Source organism: Orcinus orca, chromosome 11 (assembly GCF_937001465.1).
Source record: "Orcinus orca chromosome 11, mOrcOrc1.1, whole genome shotgun sequence".
NCBI lineage: Eukaryota > Metazoa > Chordata > Mammalia > Artiodactyla > Delphinidae > Orcinus > Orcinus orca.
This window is the reverse complement of record NC_064569.1, coordinates 81656665-81672984: the sequence shown is the minus strand read 5'-3', so window position 1 is coordinate 81672984 and position 16320 is coordinate 81656665. Positions and strand designations below refer to the sequence as shown.

Below are 16320 nucleotides of genomic sequence, written 5' to 3'. Positions count from 1 at the left end.
TGATAAAATATATGCTTTATCTCTTCTATAATTTTACCAGCTTTCAGTATCATGCTTATTAGCCTTTAGCTTCTGCAATCTATTTTTTTGTGTTTTGAAAATGGAAACATCTGTACATCTTCAGTCTTCTGGCAAGTCTTGTGTTCTTCTCCATTTCTCAAAATTACTGACAATGATTCTGTCATTACATCACCTAGTACTATGTTTTATACCCATGGATGTAATTCATCCATGGCTGAAGACTGTAACCAGTTTAAAGGAAATATGTGTATTCTTACTATGCTTCAATTGTCTCATAATCATGTTTATTTATCCCTCTTAAATTTGAAAATTTTTCTTAATGAATATAAGCAGCACAGTAGTTAATAATAGTTTACTGCCTCAGACAACAGACTTTTCCATCTATTTTTTCCACATCCAGTAAAAATATCCAAAATGATCTAATTATCATCTTTGTTTTAAACTGTAGTAAAGAATACATTTTAAAGAAAGATTAATCATCCTTTTTTGCCTATTATTGTATTTAAATTTAGATAAATTGTATGTTTCAATGGAAGTTATCAAACATGATTATTTTTCTCTAAACATTATCCCATTCTTCAAGATTAAAAATGAAAGAATTCATAAGGATAGACATATAGATCAATGAAACAGAACTGAGAATCCAGATATGGACTCACACTTATGTGGTCAATTGATTTTCAGTAAAGGTATCAAAGAAAGTCAATTGGAAAAGAATAGGCTTTTCAAGAAATGTTTTTGGAATAACTGTATATCCACATGGAAAAGAAATGAACTTTGATCTTTCTTCAAACCATACACCAATATTAATTCAAAATAGATCACAGACCTAAATGTAAGGGCAAAAACACATACATCCTACAGAACAAAGCATAGGAGAAAACCCTTCATGACCTTGGGACAACACACAAATAGCATGAACCATAAATTTAAAAAATGTTAAGTAGACTTCAAAAAAATTAAAATCTTTTGCTTGTTAAAATCATTAAGAAAATGAAAAGACAAACTACAGCTTGGGAAAAAATATTTGTAAAGCATATGTCTGACAAAAGACTTGTGTCCACATCTAATTAAGAATTTTTACAACTCAATAATGATATAAATAACTCAGTTTTAAGAAACAGGAAAAAGATCTGTATAGGTACTTAACAAAAAAAGATGCTCAACTTGATTGGTCATTAGGGAAATGCAAATTATAACCACAGTAAGATACTCCTATACACATGTTAGAATTTCTTAATTTAAAAAGACTGAAACATCAAGTGTTGGCGAAGATATGGTACAACTGGAACTCTCATACATTGCTAGTGGAATTGCAAAGTGGTGCAGGTACTGGAAAACAGTTTGTCAGTGTCTTAAAAATTGAAATGTACACCTACTACATGACCCAGCAATTCTACTCCTACGGGTTTATCTAAATGAAGTGAAAATATATGTCCATACAAAGATTTGTACCCAAATGTTCATAGCATCATTATTCATAATAACCAAACAATAGAAACAACTCAAATATCTAGCAGCTGGTCCATGTATAAACAAAATGTGGCATATACATTCAACAGAATACAACTGCAAGGAAAGCAGAATAAACTACTGATATACAGAACAATGTAGAAGTATCTCAAAAACATAATGATAAGTAAAAAAATGAATGACACAAAACACATATGAAATATGAACATGAAGTTCTGGAAAAAGCAAAAACGTAACAGCAGAAAGCAGATCAGTGCTTGCCTTGTGGCTGGGGGTGAGGCACAGCTTGACCACAAAAGGGCATAAGGGAATTTGGAGGGTTGATTAAAGTGTTCTAAAACTTATTTCTGGTTGTGGTTGCACAACTCTATACACTCATTATAACCATAGTACTTTACACTTAAAATGGGTGAATTTTATGTTATATAAATATGCTTCAAAATGATCTTAAACGTGTATACATTAAACCTTAAGGGGGGTTCTCTTAAAAAAAAGGATTGCTATGCAGCAAATAACTTGTTGCTGATAAGCATCAATTAAAAATGCCTAACAAGGCTTCCCTGGTGGCGCAGTGGTTGGGAGTCCGCCTGCCGATGCAGGGGATGCGGGTTCGTGCCCCGGTCCGGGAGGATCTCACATGCCGAGGAGCGGCTGGGCCTGCGCGTCCGGAGCCTGTGCTCGGCAGCGGGAGAGGCCACAACAGTGAGAGGCCCATGTACCACAAAAAAAATAAAAAAAAAAAGCCTCACAATACATATTCTACAAAACATAATTATCTCTGTGCAGTACAGTTTTAATAAAAATCTTAATCGTATTGTAAATAATTTGATACCTATCATGAATTGAGTAACAGACAATGAATTGTGGGATTATGAATTTAATATAATAGTAAAGTTTCCAGTAAAAGTCATTTATTTGGAGTTTAGTTGTCTCTTTATCTCATATGTCTATAACAAATTCAGGAATGTGTAAGTAATCAAAAATGTATTTGTACAGCTAATTTTGAGATCACAATGTCTATACTTTAAAATTACAGATATATTTTTAAGGGAAATGTTGGTTAAATCACCCGAAAAATATAGTACATTATTTGCCAAAATTAATAGAATAATTTACACATGGAATAAAAATGTATAAATGAATAAATCTATAGTTATTTATTACTTTCATCATCTTTGGCTCCTCTACCTAGCTTCATCTACTATTAGAAGAATACATTTTTTAATTTACTTCTTGTTCTGGACCAAAACTTCTCTATGTCCTTCCATGTCTCTACAAATGACCCAATTTCGTTCCTTTTTATGGCTGAGTAATATTCCATTGTATATATGTACACATCTTCTTTATTCATTCCTCTATTGATGGACATTATGTTGCTTCCATGTCCTGGCTATTGTAAATAGTGCTGCTATGAACACTGCGGTGCATGTGTCTTTTGGAATTATGGTTTTCTCTCGGTATATGCTCAGTAGTGGGATTGCTGGGTTATATGGTAGTTCTAGTTTTAGTTTTTTAGGGAACCTCCATACTGTTTTCCATAGTGGCTGTATCAATTTACATTCCCACCAATAGTACATGAGGGTTCCCTTTTCTCCCCACCCTCTCCAGCATTTATTACACGTGGAATCTAGAAAAATGGTATAGATGATCTTATTCGCAAAGCAGAAATAGAGATACAGACATAGAGAACAAATGTATGGATACCAAGGGGGGAATGGGGGATTGGGAGGAATTGGGAAATTGGGATTAACACATATACACTGTTGATACTATGTATAAAATAGATAACTAATGAGAACATACTGTATAATAACAGGGAGCCCTTCTTAATGCACTGTGGTGACCTAAATGGGAAGGAAATCCAAAAAAGAGAGGATATATGTATATGTATAGCTGATTCATTTTGCTGTACAGTAGAAACTAACACAACATTGTAAAGCAACTATTCTCCAATAAAAATTATTTAAAAAAAGAATTAGGAGGAATATAGGAAAATGGGAAGATGAAATACTACACCTCTTTAGTCCTATAAGATGGCACCTCTGCTAGATCTCTACTCCAAAACAGTAGTGGACATTCATTGGACAATTTACTTGCAGGTATATAGGCAAGAATTATTCTGCATTGCTATCAGTTATCTAGAACTCACAGAGTTCTGAAATAGCTTACAGGCAACAAAAGGCACAGAACCTCCACATAATCGGAATCACATAACCCAGAAGAGTGTGCTCTAAACAGTGCAAAGTTCTCCATTAAAGCACATTCTCCCCTCTGCAATCCTAAGAAGGGGCTATTTACCCAGATGAGCAAAGATTTTGTTCAGATAAATTCATTTTAAGGAAGTTCCTGAAGGAAACAGTGAAATTATTTATTGGTTCGTAGAATTGTCTTCCTGGGAAAGAATTTCCTGGAGTAAATTTAAAAGTCATGTTGACACAGGTGACCTCAGTTATCAGTACCAGTATTTAAGCTGTATGGGTGTGGGTAGTCTCAATTTTCTATCCCAGGATGGGGGTGAGGTGAGGAACCCTGTTATCCTTAATTCCCCCTCTCTTCATATTTGAAATGCCTCATCCTTCTCTTAAGGGCCTAAGATTTTGGAAGCCAAAAGCCAGGAAGAGAACTTGAGGTTATTTACCAGGTACCTCCTTTGAGAAATGGGATACGTTATTTATTTATTTATTTATGTATCGTGGGAGATGGGTTGCTGAAGGTGAGGAACAAAGGGAAAAGGGAATGGGAGAGGAGGATTTTTTTGTTTGTTTGTTTTATCTTACCACATTCTTACAAGTATAAAGTGATGTATATCTAGAGAAGAAGGTTATACAGTGGAGTGAGTTTTAAATGTTTTATGTGGGGGGTGTTTTTAATGTGTTGATCTCTTTCATAGTGTTTTAAAAAATTAACTATTTTAATAATTATTATTTTAGAAATAAATAATTACTAAAATAAATTTTAAAATTAATTATTTTTAGAATTAATTATTTTAATAATTATTTTTAAAATTAATTAATTAATTTTTGGCTGCTTTGGGGCTTCGTTGCAGTGCGCAGGCTTCTCAATGAGGAGCACAAGCTCTAGGCATGCGGGCTTCAGTAGTTGTGGCATGTGGGCTTCCATAGTTGTGGCTCACAGGCTCTAGAGCATGGGCTCAGTAGTTGTGGTGCACAGGCTTAGTTGCTCTGTGGCATGTGGGATCTTCCCGGACCAGGGCTCAAACCCATGTCCCCTGCATTGGCAGGTGGATTCTTAACCACTGTGCCACCACAGAAGCCCAGTTCATAGTGTTTTAAGAGAAGTAGTTCACTGAGTCCCTACCTACCCTAGCAGTTTGAATGTCTCAGTATTTTCTTTCCCCATCCTTCCCAAATTCCCTGGACTCTCTGGAATTTTCTCTATGCTGCTTCTATAATTATAGATACTAGAAAATAATTTCATTGTTTTCTAGACTCTAGGTGTTTACAATATTTTTCTTATCAAGCTGGGCTTCAGTAATCATCTTTGCTTATAGGTTCCTTCACCTAAAACAACATATTCCAACCAGGAAACATACAAGTGAAATACTTCTTTCAGTTCGCATATTCTGTAAATGGTTTAATTCTTTGTTCTCCTTCATTCATATTCTTAGAGCAAACTTATTTGAGTCAAGTAAATATCTGTACTTTTCTATTAGTGCATGTGATCCTGTTTATTAAATGGACACTTCATAGCTACTGAAAATCATCGTAAAACTGGGTTGCCACAGACTTCTCAGGCTCCTTCTAAGTTTCTGAACACATAGAAATTGCCACTTGTCATGGTCTTTCAGAGAAAAGAGAAGGCTAAGCCATCTGTATTTGGCTTTTGGTTTGAAGCTCTCAAAGTGTTGAAAATGAAGAAATATTGTACCATAGTTACAAAATTATAACATATTTTAAATGCTTATGTTTCACAAGAAAAAAAACAAAAAAAATGGGCTGATAGTTTTTAAGAAAAGCAATTCCATGATTGAGAGAGTATTGGGGGGGGGTCCTTATCTTTCCTCTTTCCTGTTTAGACTAGGTCCCTGCAAAAGTACTGAGAGTTTCATATACTTTTATGTATGAATTATAGTAATAATGCATTTATTGATGTAGTATTGATTATTGATGTATTTATTAATACTACCACAGTATTTTTCTAATTTTACTGTTTTTCTACATGCGTAGGAAACACATGCATACACATACATGTTTATACACATTTTGGATTTCTACGTCAAGCTATGAAACTTAAAAGTTTGACTCTAGTTTAGAAACAAAGCCTTGAATAAAATTAATTCCAATTACTAGGATGTTTAAAATACTCAGAACTCCCCCAAAGAGAAAATTTTTATGATCCTCATAAACAATATGATCACATGGATACTGAAGGGAAGTAATTTCTCCCTGATTACTATTGACTCTCAAAGGCGGTGAAGGAATTAACTCAAACATCTTGGATTACTTTATTACAGAATTGTAGTTGTGTATCCCTAGTAGATTTCTTATTTAAAATTTACCTTCAACATCAAATGTTTCTGGATAACATTACATTAGATATGGATACTATAAAAATTGTACTAAATAATAATATAAAATGGATATTTAAAAAATTACTTGTTTAGATTTAACTGGCATTTATTGCATATCTACTAAGAGTCAAATGCCTTCACTTTTTAAATCTCATTTAATCTGATCCACAAAACATCCATCAACCCTCTTATGGACTGTATTGTGTCCCCTCTACATTCATACATTGAGGTCCTAACCCCCAGTACCTCAGAATGTGATTGTATTTGGAGATATGGTCTTTAAAGAAGTAGTTAAGTTAAAATGAGGTTATTAGAATGGGCCTTAATCCAATAAGACTGGTGTCTTTATAAGAAGAGATTAGGACATATGCACATAGAGGGAAGACTATGTGAAGCATAGGGAGAAGGTGGCCATCTATAAGCCAAAGAAAGATGCCTCAAAAGAAACCAACCCTGCCTTCAACTTGAAGACACTAGTCTCCAGAATTGTGAAGAAATAAATTTCTGTTGTTTAAGCCACCCAGTCTGTGGTACTTTGTTATGGCAGCCATAGCAAACTGATGAACTTGTAAAGGTATGTATTACACTTGTCTATGGACTGATGGCTCTAGAAGTTTTCTAAGCTAAGAAGAGGTCACACCAGGATTGAAACCCAGATCTTCTGACCACAGTTCTAGGTATGTGTATGTGTTTAAATTACAAAACCGTAATTTGTGGTATAACAGAAAAAGTGCTTTGGAAAGCATTTAGGTACCAACGTAGAAGAAGACACATTTAGTCAGATAATGTTAGCTACAGAGTCCAGGAAAATCTCACAATTATTCCCCTTCTGTTCTTGGCTGAAAATCCAGCCCAGCTTGGTCCCCCAGTTGGCAGGCTTGGACCTCAGCTGGGTAATAGGAAGAAGATGGTCCATGAATATGGAAGGTGGGAGGACTTTGGATTGTGGTAAATAAATAGAGAATTAGTTGCACATGTTTCTTTGTTAGTGTAATAGAATTAAAAAGCATATGTATGCTGGACGATTATAGTTAGAATTAACTATTCATTTTTTCTCATTCAGCTTAGCTTTATTTTCAAGTTGTTTCATGCAGCTAACTCCCATTCTTATTCATTGATCCATAAAGTATACATAGACATTAAAAAACATACAAGCCATGGTTTATTTATTTATTTATTTATTTTTTCATATGACGAAAGAGGGAAGCTCCTTTGAAGTGGGCAAATATCATCAATTAAAAAAGGAATCAGAAGAACTTCCCTGACGGTTCAGTGGTTAAGACTTCGCCTTCCAATGCAGGTGGTGTAGGTTCAATCCCTGGTGGGGGAGCTAAGATCCCACATGCCTCACAGCCTAAAAACCAAAGCATAAAAAAACCCAGAAGCAATATTGTAACAAATTCAATAAAGACTTTAAAAAAAAATGGGAAAAGAACTCCTATTAAAAAAAAAAAGAATCAGAGAATATATGCAAGTGAAAAAACAACTTCATTTTTAGAAAAAGCATTTGTATAATACTTTATATAATTTTGAAATTAAGAACATTCAATAACAATAATACACTTAAATTCCATAAACAATACAAACATGATTACGAGGTGTGAGTGAATTATTACAAGATAGGAGCAGAGGTAAAAGAAAAGATGGCAGGAGGTAACATAGGGATTTAGTTCTGAGAGTATAATTCCCAACTGCCTTCTAAAGAGCAAAGTGTACAGATTTCCAAACAGTGTTCTTCATGCAACACTCTTTTTCCACCTCCTGCTTCCCTTTGCCATATATCTCTCAAGTCTCAGTTTAAGTATCTCCTCTGGAGACAAGTCTTCTGCTCATCTAAAGAAAGGATCTTTCTTGAGATATGAGAGAGTTAGAGATGATTTGCTGATGGGAAGCATTCCTTTCTGCCCAGGCTGGGCATATTTGGCTGCCTGAGGGGATAATTTGATTCCAGGCTCCTGCCCTCCTCTCCCCTCTAAACAATCAGGCCAAGCAAAGAAGTAGTATCCGCCAAAAGGGCTTTAGAATAAGTCACTCCTAAATCTGTAGGCTTATGGCTCATGGACCAAAACCTACCCATGGCCTATATGGCCAGTAAACTAAGAATCTTTTTTTTCATTTTTATTTTTTTCTTTTCTTTATTTTTTCTTTTATTTATTTTGGCTGCGTTGGGTTTTCCTTGCTGCACGGGCTTTCTCTGGTTGCGGCGAGCAGGGGATACCCTTCGTTGCAGTGCGCGGGCTTCTCACTGCGGTGGCTTCTCTCTTGTTGCAGAGTATGGGCTGTAGGCACGCAGGCTCCAGTAGTTGCAGCGTGTGGGCTCAGTAGTTGTGGTGCATGGGCTTAGCTGCTCCGCGGCATGTGGGATCTTCCCACACCAGGGATTGAACCCGTGCCTCCTGCATTGGCAGGAGAATTCTTAACCACTGTGCCACCAGGGAAGTCCCTGCATCTTTAAATGGCTTAAAAAAAGTCAAAAGAAGAATATTTTGTGACACGTGGAAATTATACAAAATTCAAATTTAAGTATACATAAATAAAGTTTTATTGGTTCACAGCCACACTCTGTTTTGAATATTGCCTATGGCTACTTTCATGCCACAATGGCGAGTTGAGTAGTGTGATAGAGACTGTGTGGCCCACAAAGCTGAAGATATTTACTCTCTGGCCCTTTAATGAAAAAGTGTGTGACCCAGGTGTAGGAGAAAGACAGAAGTAGAGGATGGGGCGTAAGAAGGAGGTATTAGCCCTTGAGAAACATAGATGAGATTCCAAAAGTGCATATTACATTCTTTGTGTCTTCTTAGTCACCCCTCTAGATATTGTGTAATAGGTTTATCAGGATGCTAGCTCTTTTCCTCAATGGAAAATAAATAGAGATGGTAAAAATTATTTATTTTTTGGCATTTCAGGGGTTTCTTTCTGTGAGAAATAGTTTGGAGACAAGACTACATTTTTCAGTGGGCTGTGTACTGGGTCACCTGTGGGGCACACAGGTTTTCAAAGGTAGTAGCACATAGGCAGGGGGGCTCTGAGAGAGGAGGAAGTTAATGATAGAATCAGCAGGATGGTGGTGGAATGTTGTGCAGTGTGATGTGATGGTCTTGGGGGAAACCCTTATTTTTCCACATCAAATTTCCCTAGGGGGGAAGAAACTTCTGCTCCTTTTTCCAAGAGGGAATTGTACTATAGCAAACACTTTTGCTTTCTTTCCCTACTTGCTTCCATTGGAATCACTTTACCAGTGGGTGGGAAAACTTTCCTTTAAAACAAGATACAGGTTCAATGCTGGCTTGCTTTCTCTCTTGCAATGCCTGTCTCATGGATCACTAAGAAGGGCAGTGGGCTTTCTTCTGCTACCTAACAAGATGGTGGGCATACTTGGGCATCAGTACCAGTCTCAGGATGCTTTCCAAAGGCAGCCCTAGAAACCTATCATTCTCTCTGATCTTCTGATTCCATTTGTGAGACATGCTTTAGGCTGGCAGGCTATATGAATTTTCAGATCTAACTTTCTCCACAGACAGGTCTCAGGATGCACATTTACAGAGAAGAAGTTCCTAGTCTCATTTTCAGTCTAGTTTTAATATGGATCCCTGCACTTTGTGGGATATTAGATACTTACCTCATCCAGGTAATAAAGATGACACTCTAATGAGATGCTCATTTGGTTCCTTGCGTCTATTCTCAGTCGGTTAGAACCTGGAGAAGATGGGTGATTGACATTCCATGGCCTTCAACATTCATGACCATAAATTCAGAAAGACTGCAAACATGATGATATGCTTGGTGTCTGGGTTTCCTCAGGAAGACGATGAAGGGCAAAGTTTGTGCCATGTAGGCATGAGGAGACAAACTTAAATGGAATGCAGAAAGCAAGAACTTGGTGTTCTATTCAGATGTCTAATATCTTCATAGTATTCTGTAACCTGGAGCTGCTAACTTCTGTCCCACAGCCTATCACAGTCCCAGTTATGCAGAATAAGTGTAGAGCTCAAGATGGAGAAAGTAGATATTTTCCAAATCCATTCCCTAAATCACAGAGTTATCCTATCTTAGCTCAGCTGATAACTTGATGCTATAAGACATCATCTTCTCCTCTTCCTCACTGCAAACAGACCTTGGTATGCAGTTCTAAGACTGATCTTGATTCATGTTCCTTTACTTTATGTTTCCAAAGGCTTCTTATACTTGCTTTGTCTTTTGCTTTATCTCTCTTTTCTAGTCTCAACCCTAGTCCCTTCTTTTATTAGTCAACCCCAAGAGGAGTGACTTGCAATAATTCTCAACTTGCTTAAAAGTATACAGAATTACATCTGTGTATATCAGACTTTAGAGTAAGGGATTCGGAGCTTCTGCAGGAATTATAATATCTAGTATATATATAGATAATATTATGCTATTATGTACCAGGAACAATACTAGATTCTTTACTTTGTCTCATTTAAGCCTGACTGGTTTGTATGTGTGTATAAAACATATATACAATAATATCTAACAATATGTAATAAACATGCATAATGATATATATATACCCAGTATATACAACATGTGTATATATACACATTATATTATATATAAAAATAAATAAAAAGAGAAAAAATACTCTAGTATTGTTCCTGGTACATATATACATTTACTATAATAAATACTGTCCATTGAGAATAGCAAAGATAGATTTTGATGAATAAAAAAGGTTCAATTAGAAAAATGTGGAGAATAAATATATTTTTATTTTTGTTATTAAAACAGAATAGAAATTGATCTCCAATTTATCCCCATACTTGATTTCTAGCTTCAATTATGCATATAACTTAATGGACTAAGACCATATTTCATCATAGGCATACAATATAAGGCCAGTGGAGAGCATCAGACATAACTTCATTTTACATACGTGCCAACTGAGATCTAGCCTGTGCAATTGGTTCCCAAGATTTTCTGGCTCTTTCCACTACACACAGATGCAAAATACCTTGATGAAATCTGGATGTTTAAAAAAATCTGAATTTTTTTTTTTGGCCTCTCCAGATTTTTGGAAAAATGTTTTCACTTTTAATTTGCATGTTAGTTCCCATGCAGTCAAGCCTTTGTCCTCTTCAACAAGAAACTATGATGTAACTACAAACAAAGAGTTTGAAGTTGAAAACTGGCTTGGAGTATCATATACCACTAGAGTACCTGGAACTGTGGAACTGATTCTTGGAATAAATCATTACTAATGGTTTCCCATTGGGGGTTGACCCTTCTGATCACTAACTCAGCCATGATGAAACGTTGCTTCTCAAAATTGTGGGTTCTTTTTAGCTCTGACCAACTGAATACTTACAGTATATTCTGGGATACATGTGTTTTGCTTAGGTGGCAACATTAGGAAAGTGGAAGAAGGATTTCTGTGTGCCATTTTCAAAATGAAATTAATGGCTCCTTACCTCTTGTTTCTTTAACTGGTCTGCTAGTCCCAGAATATCATGGATCATATTATTATCATATATAATATCATCTTATTATTAAAACAGATTCAAAAACAAAAACAAAACAAAACCCCACTAGCTCAAAATCTACTTCCTTCAGGAAACCTCCCATAAGCAACCATAATATACCTAACACTTTGAACCATTCAAATAAAATCTCAGAATACTAAATTTCATTAAAAAATTTTAACATATACATTTGTTGTTACTTATCTCTGAATGTCTTTTAAGTTTTCTCCAGTTATTTACTTAAAATTTCCGCCTATAGCAGGCAGTCATGGATTTGAGTCTTGGCTCACTTTCTAGCTCCATGATTTTGGGCTAATCAGCGTCGTCATCTGTAAAATAAGGATAAAAATGGTACCCATCTCATGGGATTGTTATGAAGGCTGAGATAACATGAAAAAAACTTAGCATAGTACCTGGTACCTAGTAACCGCTCATCAAATGTCTGTGATGATTATTGTCTGTCCATTTTATTTTTTCATGGGGGCAGTAAGGTATATGGGGAAGAGCATGGGCTAGCAGTGAGTCAGTTTTGTGGTCCAGTTCTGTCAGCCACTTACTATGTGCAGCATCTTGAGAAATTTAATTAACCCTTTGACCCACTATTTCCTCATTACCAAAATGGATATATGGTAGTAATATCCAGTTCACTGAACTGTTGTGAGGAAAGTGCCCATTATGTCCCTTTCCTCCCAACTGATTACCAACAAGTTAACATTTATGAAGTCTATTCCAAGGGCAAGGCAACGCACAGGGTGTCACAGGAAGTTTCAAAAGAAAATAAATGCGTGTTCTCCATAGCGGGCAAGGAGAGCAGCTAACAAAATCAAGCCAACCATGCACAATGAATTGCTGATGAATATGCAAATTAAAGTGGGTGTCTAATCCATGCTCATTTATATTTTTTCCCAGTGTGAATGTGTTAGAATTTTCAATGAGAGCCTTTTTCCTGGTATTTTCACAAGTCAGCAGATCCTCAAAGCCCAACTGAAATAGAGGACTGATGAAAGACCTTAGAAAAACTGGAACAGTCACAAACCATTCCAGTGGCCAGTGTCACAGAAACTAGAATAAAACAAACCTCTTCTTTCTAAGCAAGGGCAGGTCTCAGTCGTCTCTGGAGGTAAACGGAAGGACGAAAACCGGTCCAGTCACCCGGACACCGACATAAGCGGTGGCAGAGGGCTCCTTCCCAGCATCACCAGCCTCCCATCCCGGACATGGAGGATTTTCCTCAGCGTCGTGACTGACCCGAGGCGTGGCGCCGGCGCCCGCCCGGCTGAGGAGTCGCAGCGGCCCGGAGAACTCCAGTCCTCACACGGTTAAATCTCTCCCAAGGAGACTGGAAGAGGGAGGGTCCCCGCCCACGAAAACCAGGAGAATCTCGTCCCGGCGCCCCGCCCCCATCTCCAACCCTCCCCCCCCCCCCCCGCCAACTCTGGACGGACTCACTGGCCGCACCTGCCCGCGCGCACACGCCCCCCGCACGCCGGCCGTCCTGGGCGCCAGGCCTCAGAGCTGCAGCCGCCGCAGCCGACGGACCTGGGCGTCCGCCCGCCCTATCCCATCCCCGAGCCACCTCCGCCATCGCCGCCCTCGGCAAGCGCCCGCCGCGGCTCGTCCTCACCGCCCGGCCTCGGCGCGGGCCGCGGCCGCTAGAGCCACAGCCGCCGCGCTCCTCTCCGCCGCGGGCCGCGGACGCCGCCGCCTTAACCGCCGAGCGGGCCGGGCGCGAAAGCTGAGGAGAACCCGGGCCGGGGCGCGAGGGCGCGCGGGCCGCCGCCGCCGCCGCCGCGGGCGTTCGCGGTGCTCGGGCTCAGGCGAGGACGGTCTCCGCCTCCTCCTCCGACCTCCTCACTCCTCACCATCCTCCTCCCGCTCCTCAAAAGCACCCCCGGTCCCCACCCCCTCACGCCCCACCCGCGGGAACCAGGCCCCGGGAATTCAGGGGAGTGGCTGTGAGGGCGCGTCGCGGCTCCCAGCTCGGCCAGACCCTCTTCCAAGACATGGTCTGATTCTCATTGTGAAAGCTGCGCCCCGAAGAGGAGCGGAGAGTGGTGTCCCCGGCTGGGGGCTGCACGCATCTCCCGGTGCTGAAGCTCTGGCATTATCTTAGGGTGGGGCGGGGAGGGCCCTGGATTTGGGGCCAGTGGGGGTGGGCGGGGAGGAAGACCCGAAGGGGAAAGGACTCTGTGAGGGAGTCGGTGAGAGACTATGGGGAAGGACCAGGAGCTGTTGGAAGCTGCTCGCACTGGAAATGTGGCTCTGGTGGAGAAACTCCTGTCTGGCAGGAAAGGAGGGATCCTGGGCGGTGGATCCGGACCCCTGCCCCTGTCTAATCTGCTAAGGTAAGGACTGGAACCGGCTCCGGGTCTGCACACCTCGTTGTGCATCGTGATGGTTACGTCCTGCGCCTCATGGTTATTGCACCTGGTGGCTGCCAGCGATTCATTCTTAAATTAGGTAGGAAAACAGAATGTGTGTATGGAGAGGAGGCATGAACCTCCCAGTCAGATTGATGCCTTAGATTCTTTGAGTAATTTTAAGATAGCCTTCCATCAATGCGTCGGTAGCTACTTTTCTCTGAGCTGTGGTGCAGAACTTACACATGTACTAGTGTTGCTGGAAGAATTTCTGCGTTTCACCCTCTTTACATCAGTGTTTATTATATATTTTCTGCTTCGAACCCGGCCTTTTTTTTTTTTTTGTCTACTTAAATGAAATTGGCAAAGAAGTATTGCGTGCGTGCAATTATCCTGCAAAAGCCACAGCCTTTGGTTGCTGCTACCCTTCCCTTGCAGAAGGCATTTGCTGTGCTGTGGGATATGATCCCACAAAATGAAGAAAGTGAACCTTCTGATGAGATGTCATCAGTACAGGGTGTGTGTAAAACTTGATGAGGCAGGTTAGGCAGCCCCAGCAGTACTTTCAGCCACCTGGACATGGCTGAGTGAAACTTGGTTATTATATCTCAGGATGAAGGATGCCAGGTCGGGATTGGGAAAGTGTATATGGAATATAGTAGAGGCCTTTTAATGGGAAGGTGTTCCAGGTGAGACTAATATTGCTTGGAGAATCTTTCTAAGATGACATTTTAAAAAAATGTCAAGGTCTTTATTCAGCAGGCAGTACCTTGGAAATAGCAGTGTTGATTTGCATGTTTGAAAAAACAATTAACTTAAAAGTTGAATTGATGGGCAAATGAAATCAGTTGTGAGGGAGGAAGCCTGAAGAATATTCACTAGATAAAATTCAAGGAAAGCTATTTAGTTTTTAAAATCATGGCTATTCAGTTTACCCTGGATATTTTTGGAGGCATCAATCATCATTCATATCTTTACCCTAAAACATCTCTTAGACAGCTCAGCTGTACTTTAAAAAATTTTATAAGCTCAAGTGATTTTCTTGGTTTTTAAAAACTGTTTCTTGCTACTCTTGACAGGTGCTTAATACAAACTTTTGGGTGATGACATTGTGTTCTTTACACAAGTTTTCATATGTTGTGGTGGTCAGATAAAGCAGTTATTTACAGTCCTGGCCAATAGGGTAAATGAGAATATTTCTATTACAGTGTAATGACTTTAGTTGGAAAATAGTTGATAGGATTTTAGAAAACTCCAAGTGATCATCTATACTTGTTGACAGTGACATTTTATTGGAATGACAGTTCACTTCAGAACAATGAATATTTATGGGACATTTTTTTCATTAAGTCTTAGAAGTGATGACTCTTGTGTGTACTCCCTTGTTGAGTAATTTTCACTTTCAATCAGAAGTAGATGGCACTTTTCATTTTTTCTACATCCTGTAGAACCTTGACTCATTTTATTATCTGGACTGTTGCCATGTCACTGTTTTAATTTTTCAAAATAGCTCAGCTCTCTGTAACTCCATCAGGGATTTTGAATCTAATAATGCCAGCCCTTCCAGATTGCTCTCTTTAGGAGATATGAGGGAAAGGAGATGTAAGGTGAAGGACTGAGTTTGGATGTCATTGCTGTTGTGAGTATGTATGTCTTCTACAAAGACTGGCCAAAGAGCTAAATCACATCCTCCAAAAAATTTTTTACAAGTATCAAATTGAAATATGTTTTTAAAACATGTACTTCAAATTTCTTTGTATATTTCTCATTTGGCTCTATACTTTGGACAAAGAATAGAGTATCATTTATCATTTCTAATTTTACTGATGATACAAATAAGGGTCAAAAGGAAGTTAAGTACTTCTGGTTTTCAACTGTGGCACGTAAAGAGCTTAGAAGTCATAACAAAAAATCACAATTAGACAATGTGTAATATTTCAGATTATAGCTCTAGTAATTGCCCTTAGTCACAGGTAGTGTATACAGAAGCAGTTTATTTGGCTATAGTTTTAAATTGCAGGTAAAATAAGTATGTTTGCCAGTGGGCCATATCAGTGATAAAAATAATTGTGGCTAGAAACCTGTATCCTGAAAGAGGTTTCTAAAAATAATCAATTTCTTTGGAAAAACACTAAAGAATTCTTTGAGAACAGTGAGAATTTTGGTTAATTTCATTGAGCTAAATGGTGTTTTAAAAAGCTTATCTTTGTGATAGGACTTAAAGGTAAACATCTTTTAAATACCTTCTCAGTTGTGCCATTTAAAAAAAAGAATAGATGTCAAATTTTAGGAATAGAATAGCAACTATTTAATGTTGGTAAACATAAATAAAACACCAAAATTTTGACCCCAATGTACTTCTTGAATGAGAGGTTTTCTCTTTTGCTGGTTTTGTCAGAGGTAACAATAGTAGCTCTACAATGAGAACGCACATAGGAAACAAAACAAAACAAAA

At 38.5% G+C, this 16320-nt stretch overlaps 1 protein-coding gene and 1 long non-coding RNA gene across 15 annotated transcripts in view; one reads left to right on the top strand and one right to left on the bottom strand.

Annotated features, from left to right (window-relative positions):
• Window positions 1–7185: 7185 nt before the first annotated feature.
• On the bottom strand, window positions 7186–12890 carry LOC117201150 (uncharacterized). Its single transcript, XR_004483118.2, has 3 exons — window positions 12584–12890; window positions 9648–11834; window positions 7186–8484 (listed from the first exon to the last, which is right to left on the bottom strand). It is a non-coding gene; the product is annotated as an uncharacterized LOC117201150 (long non-coding RNA).
• A 199-nt stretch (window positions 12891–13089) lies between these two features.
• The window catches only part of ANKS1B (ankyrin repeat and sterile alpha motif domain containing 1B), a 1164750-nt gene continuing 1161519 nt past the window's right edge, over window positions 13090–16320 (top strand). For 5 of the 14 annotated variants that reach the window (XM_012532919.3, XM_033427673.2, XM_033427669.2 and 2 more), the window contains exon 1: window positions 13656–13850. In XM_012532919.3, the coding sequence (XP_012388373.1) occupies window positions 13717–13850 (134 nt within the window). In that variant the 5' untranslated portion in view covers window positions 13656–13716. Of the gene's footprint in view, window positions 13851–16320 lie in introns of all 14 variants that reach the window. The other 9 variants (XM_049694296.1, XM_049694295.1, XM_049694294.1 and 6 more) reach the window with 6 other exon arrangements.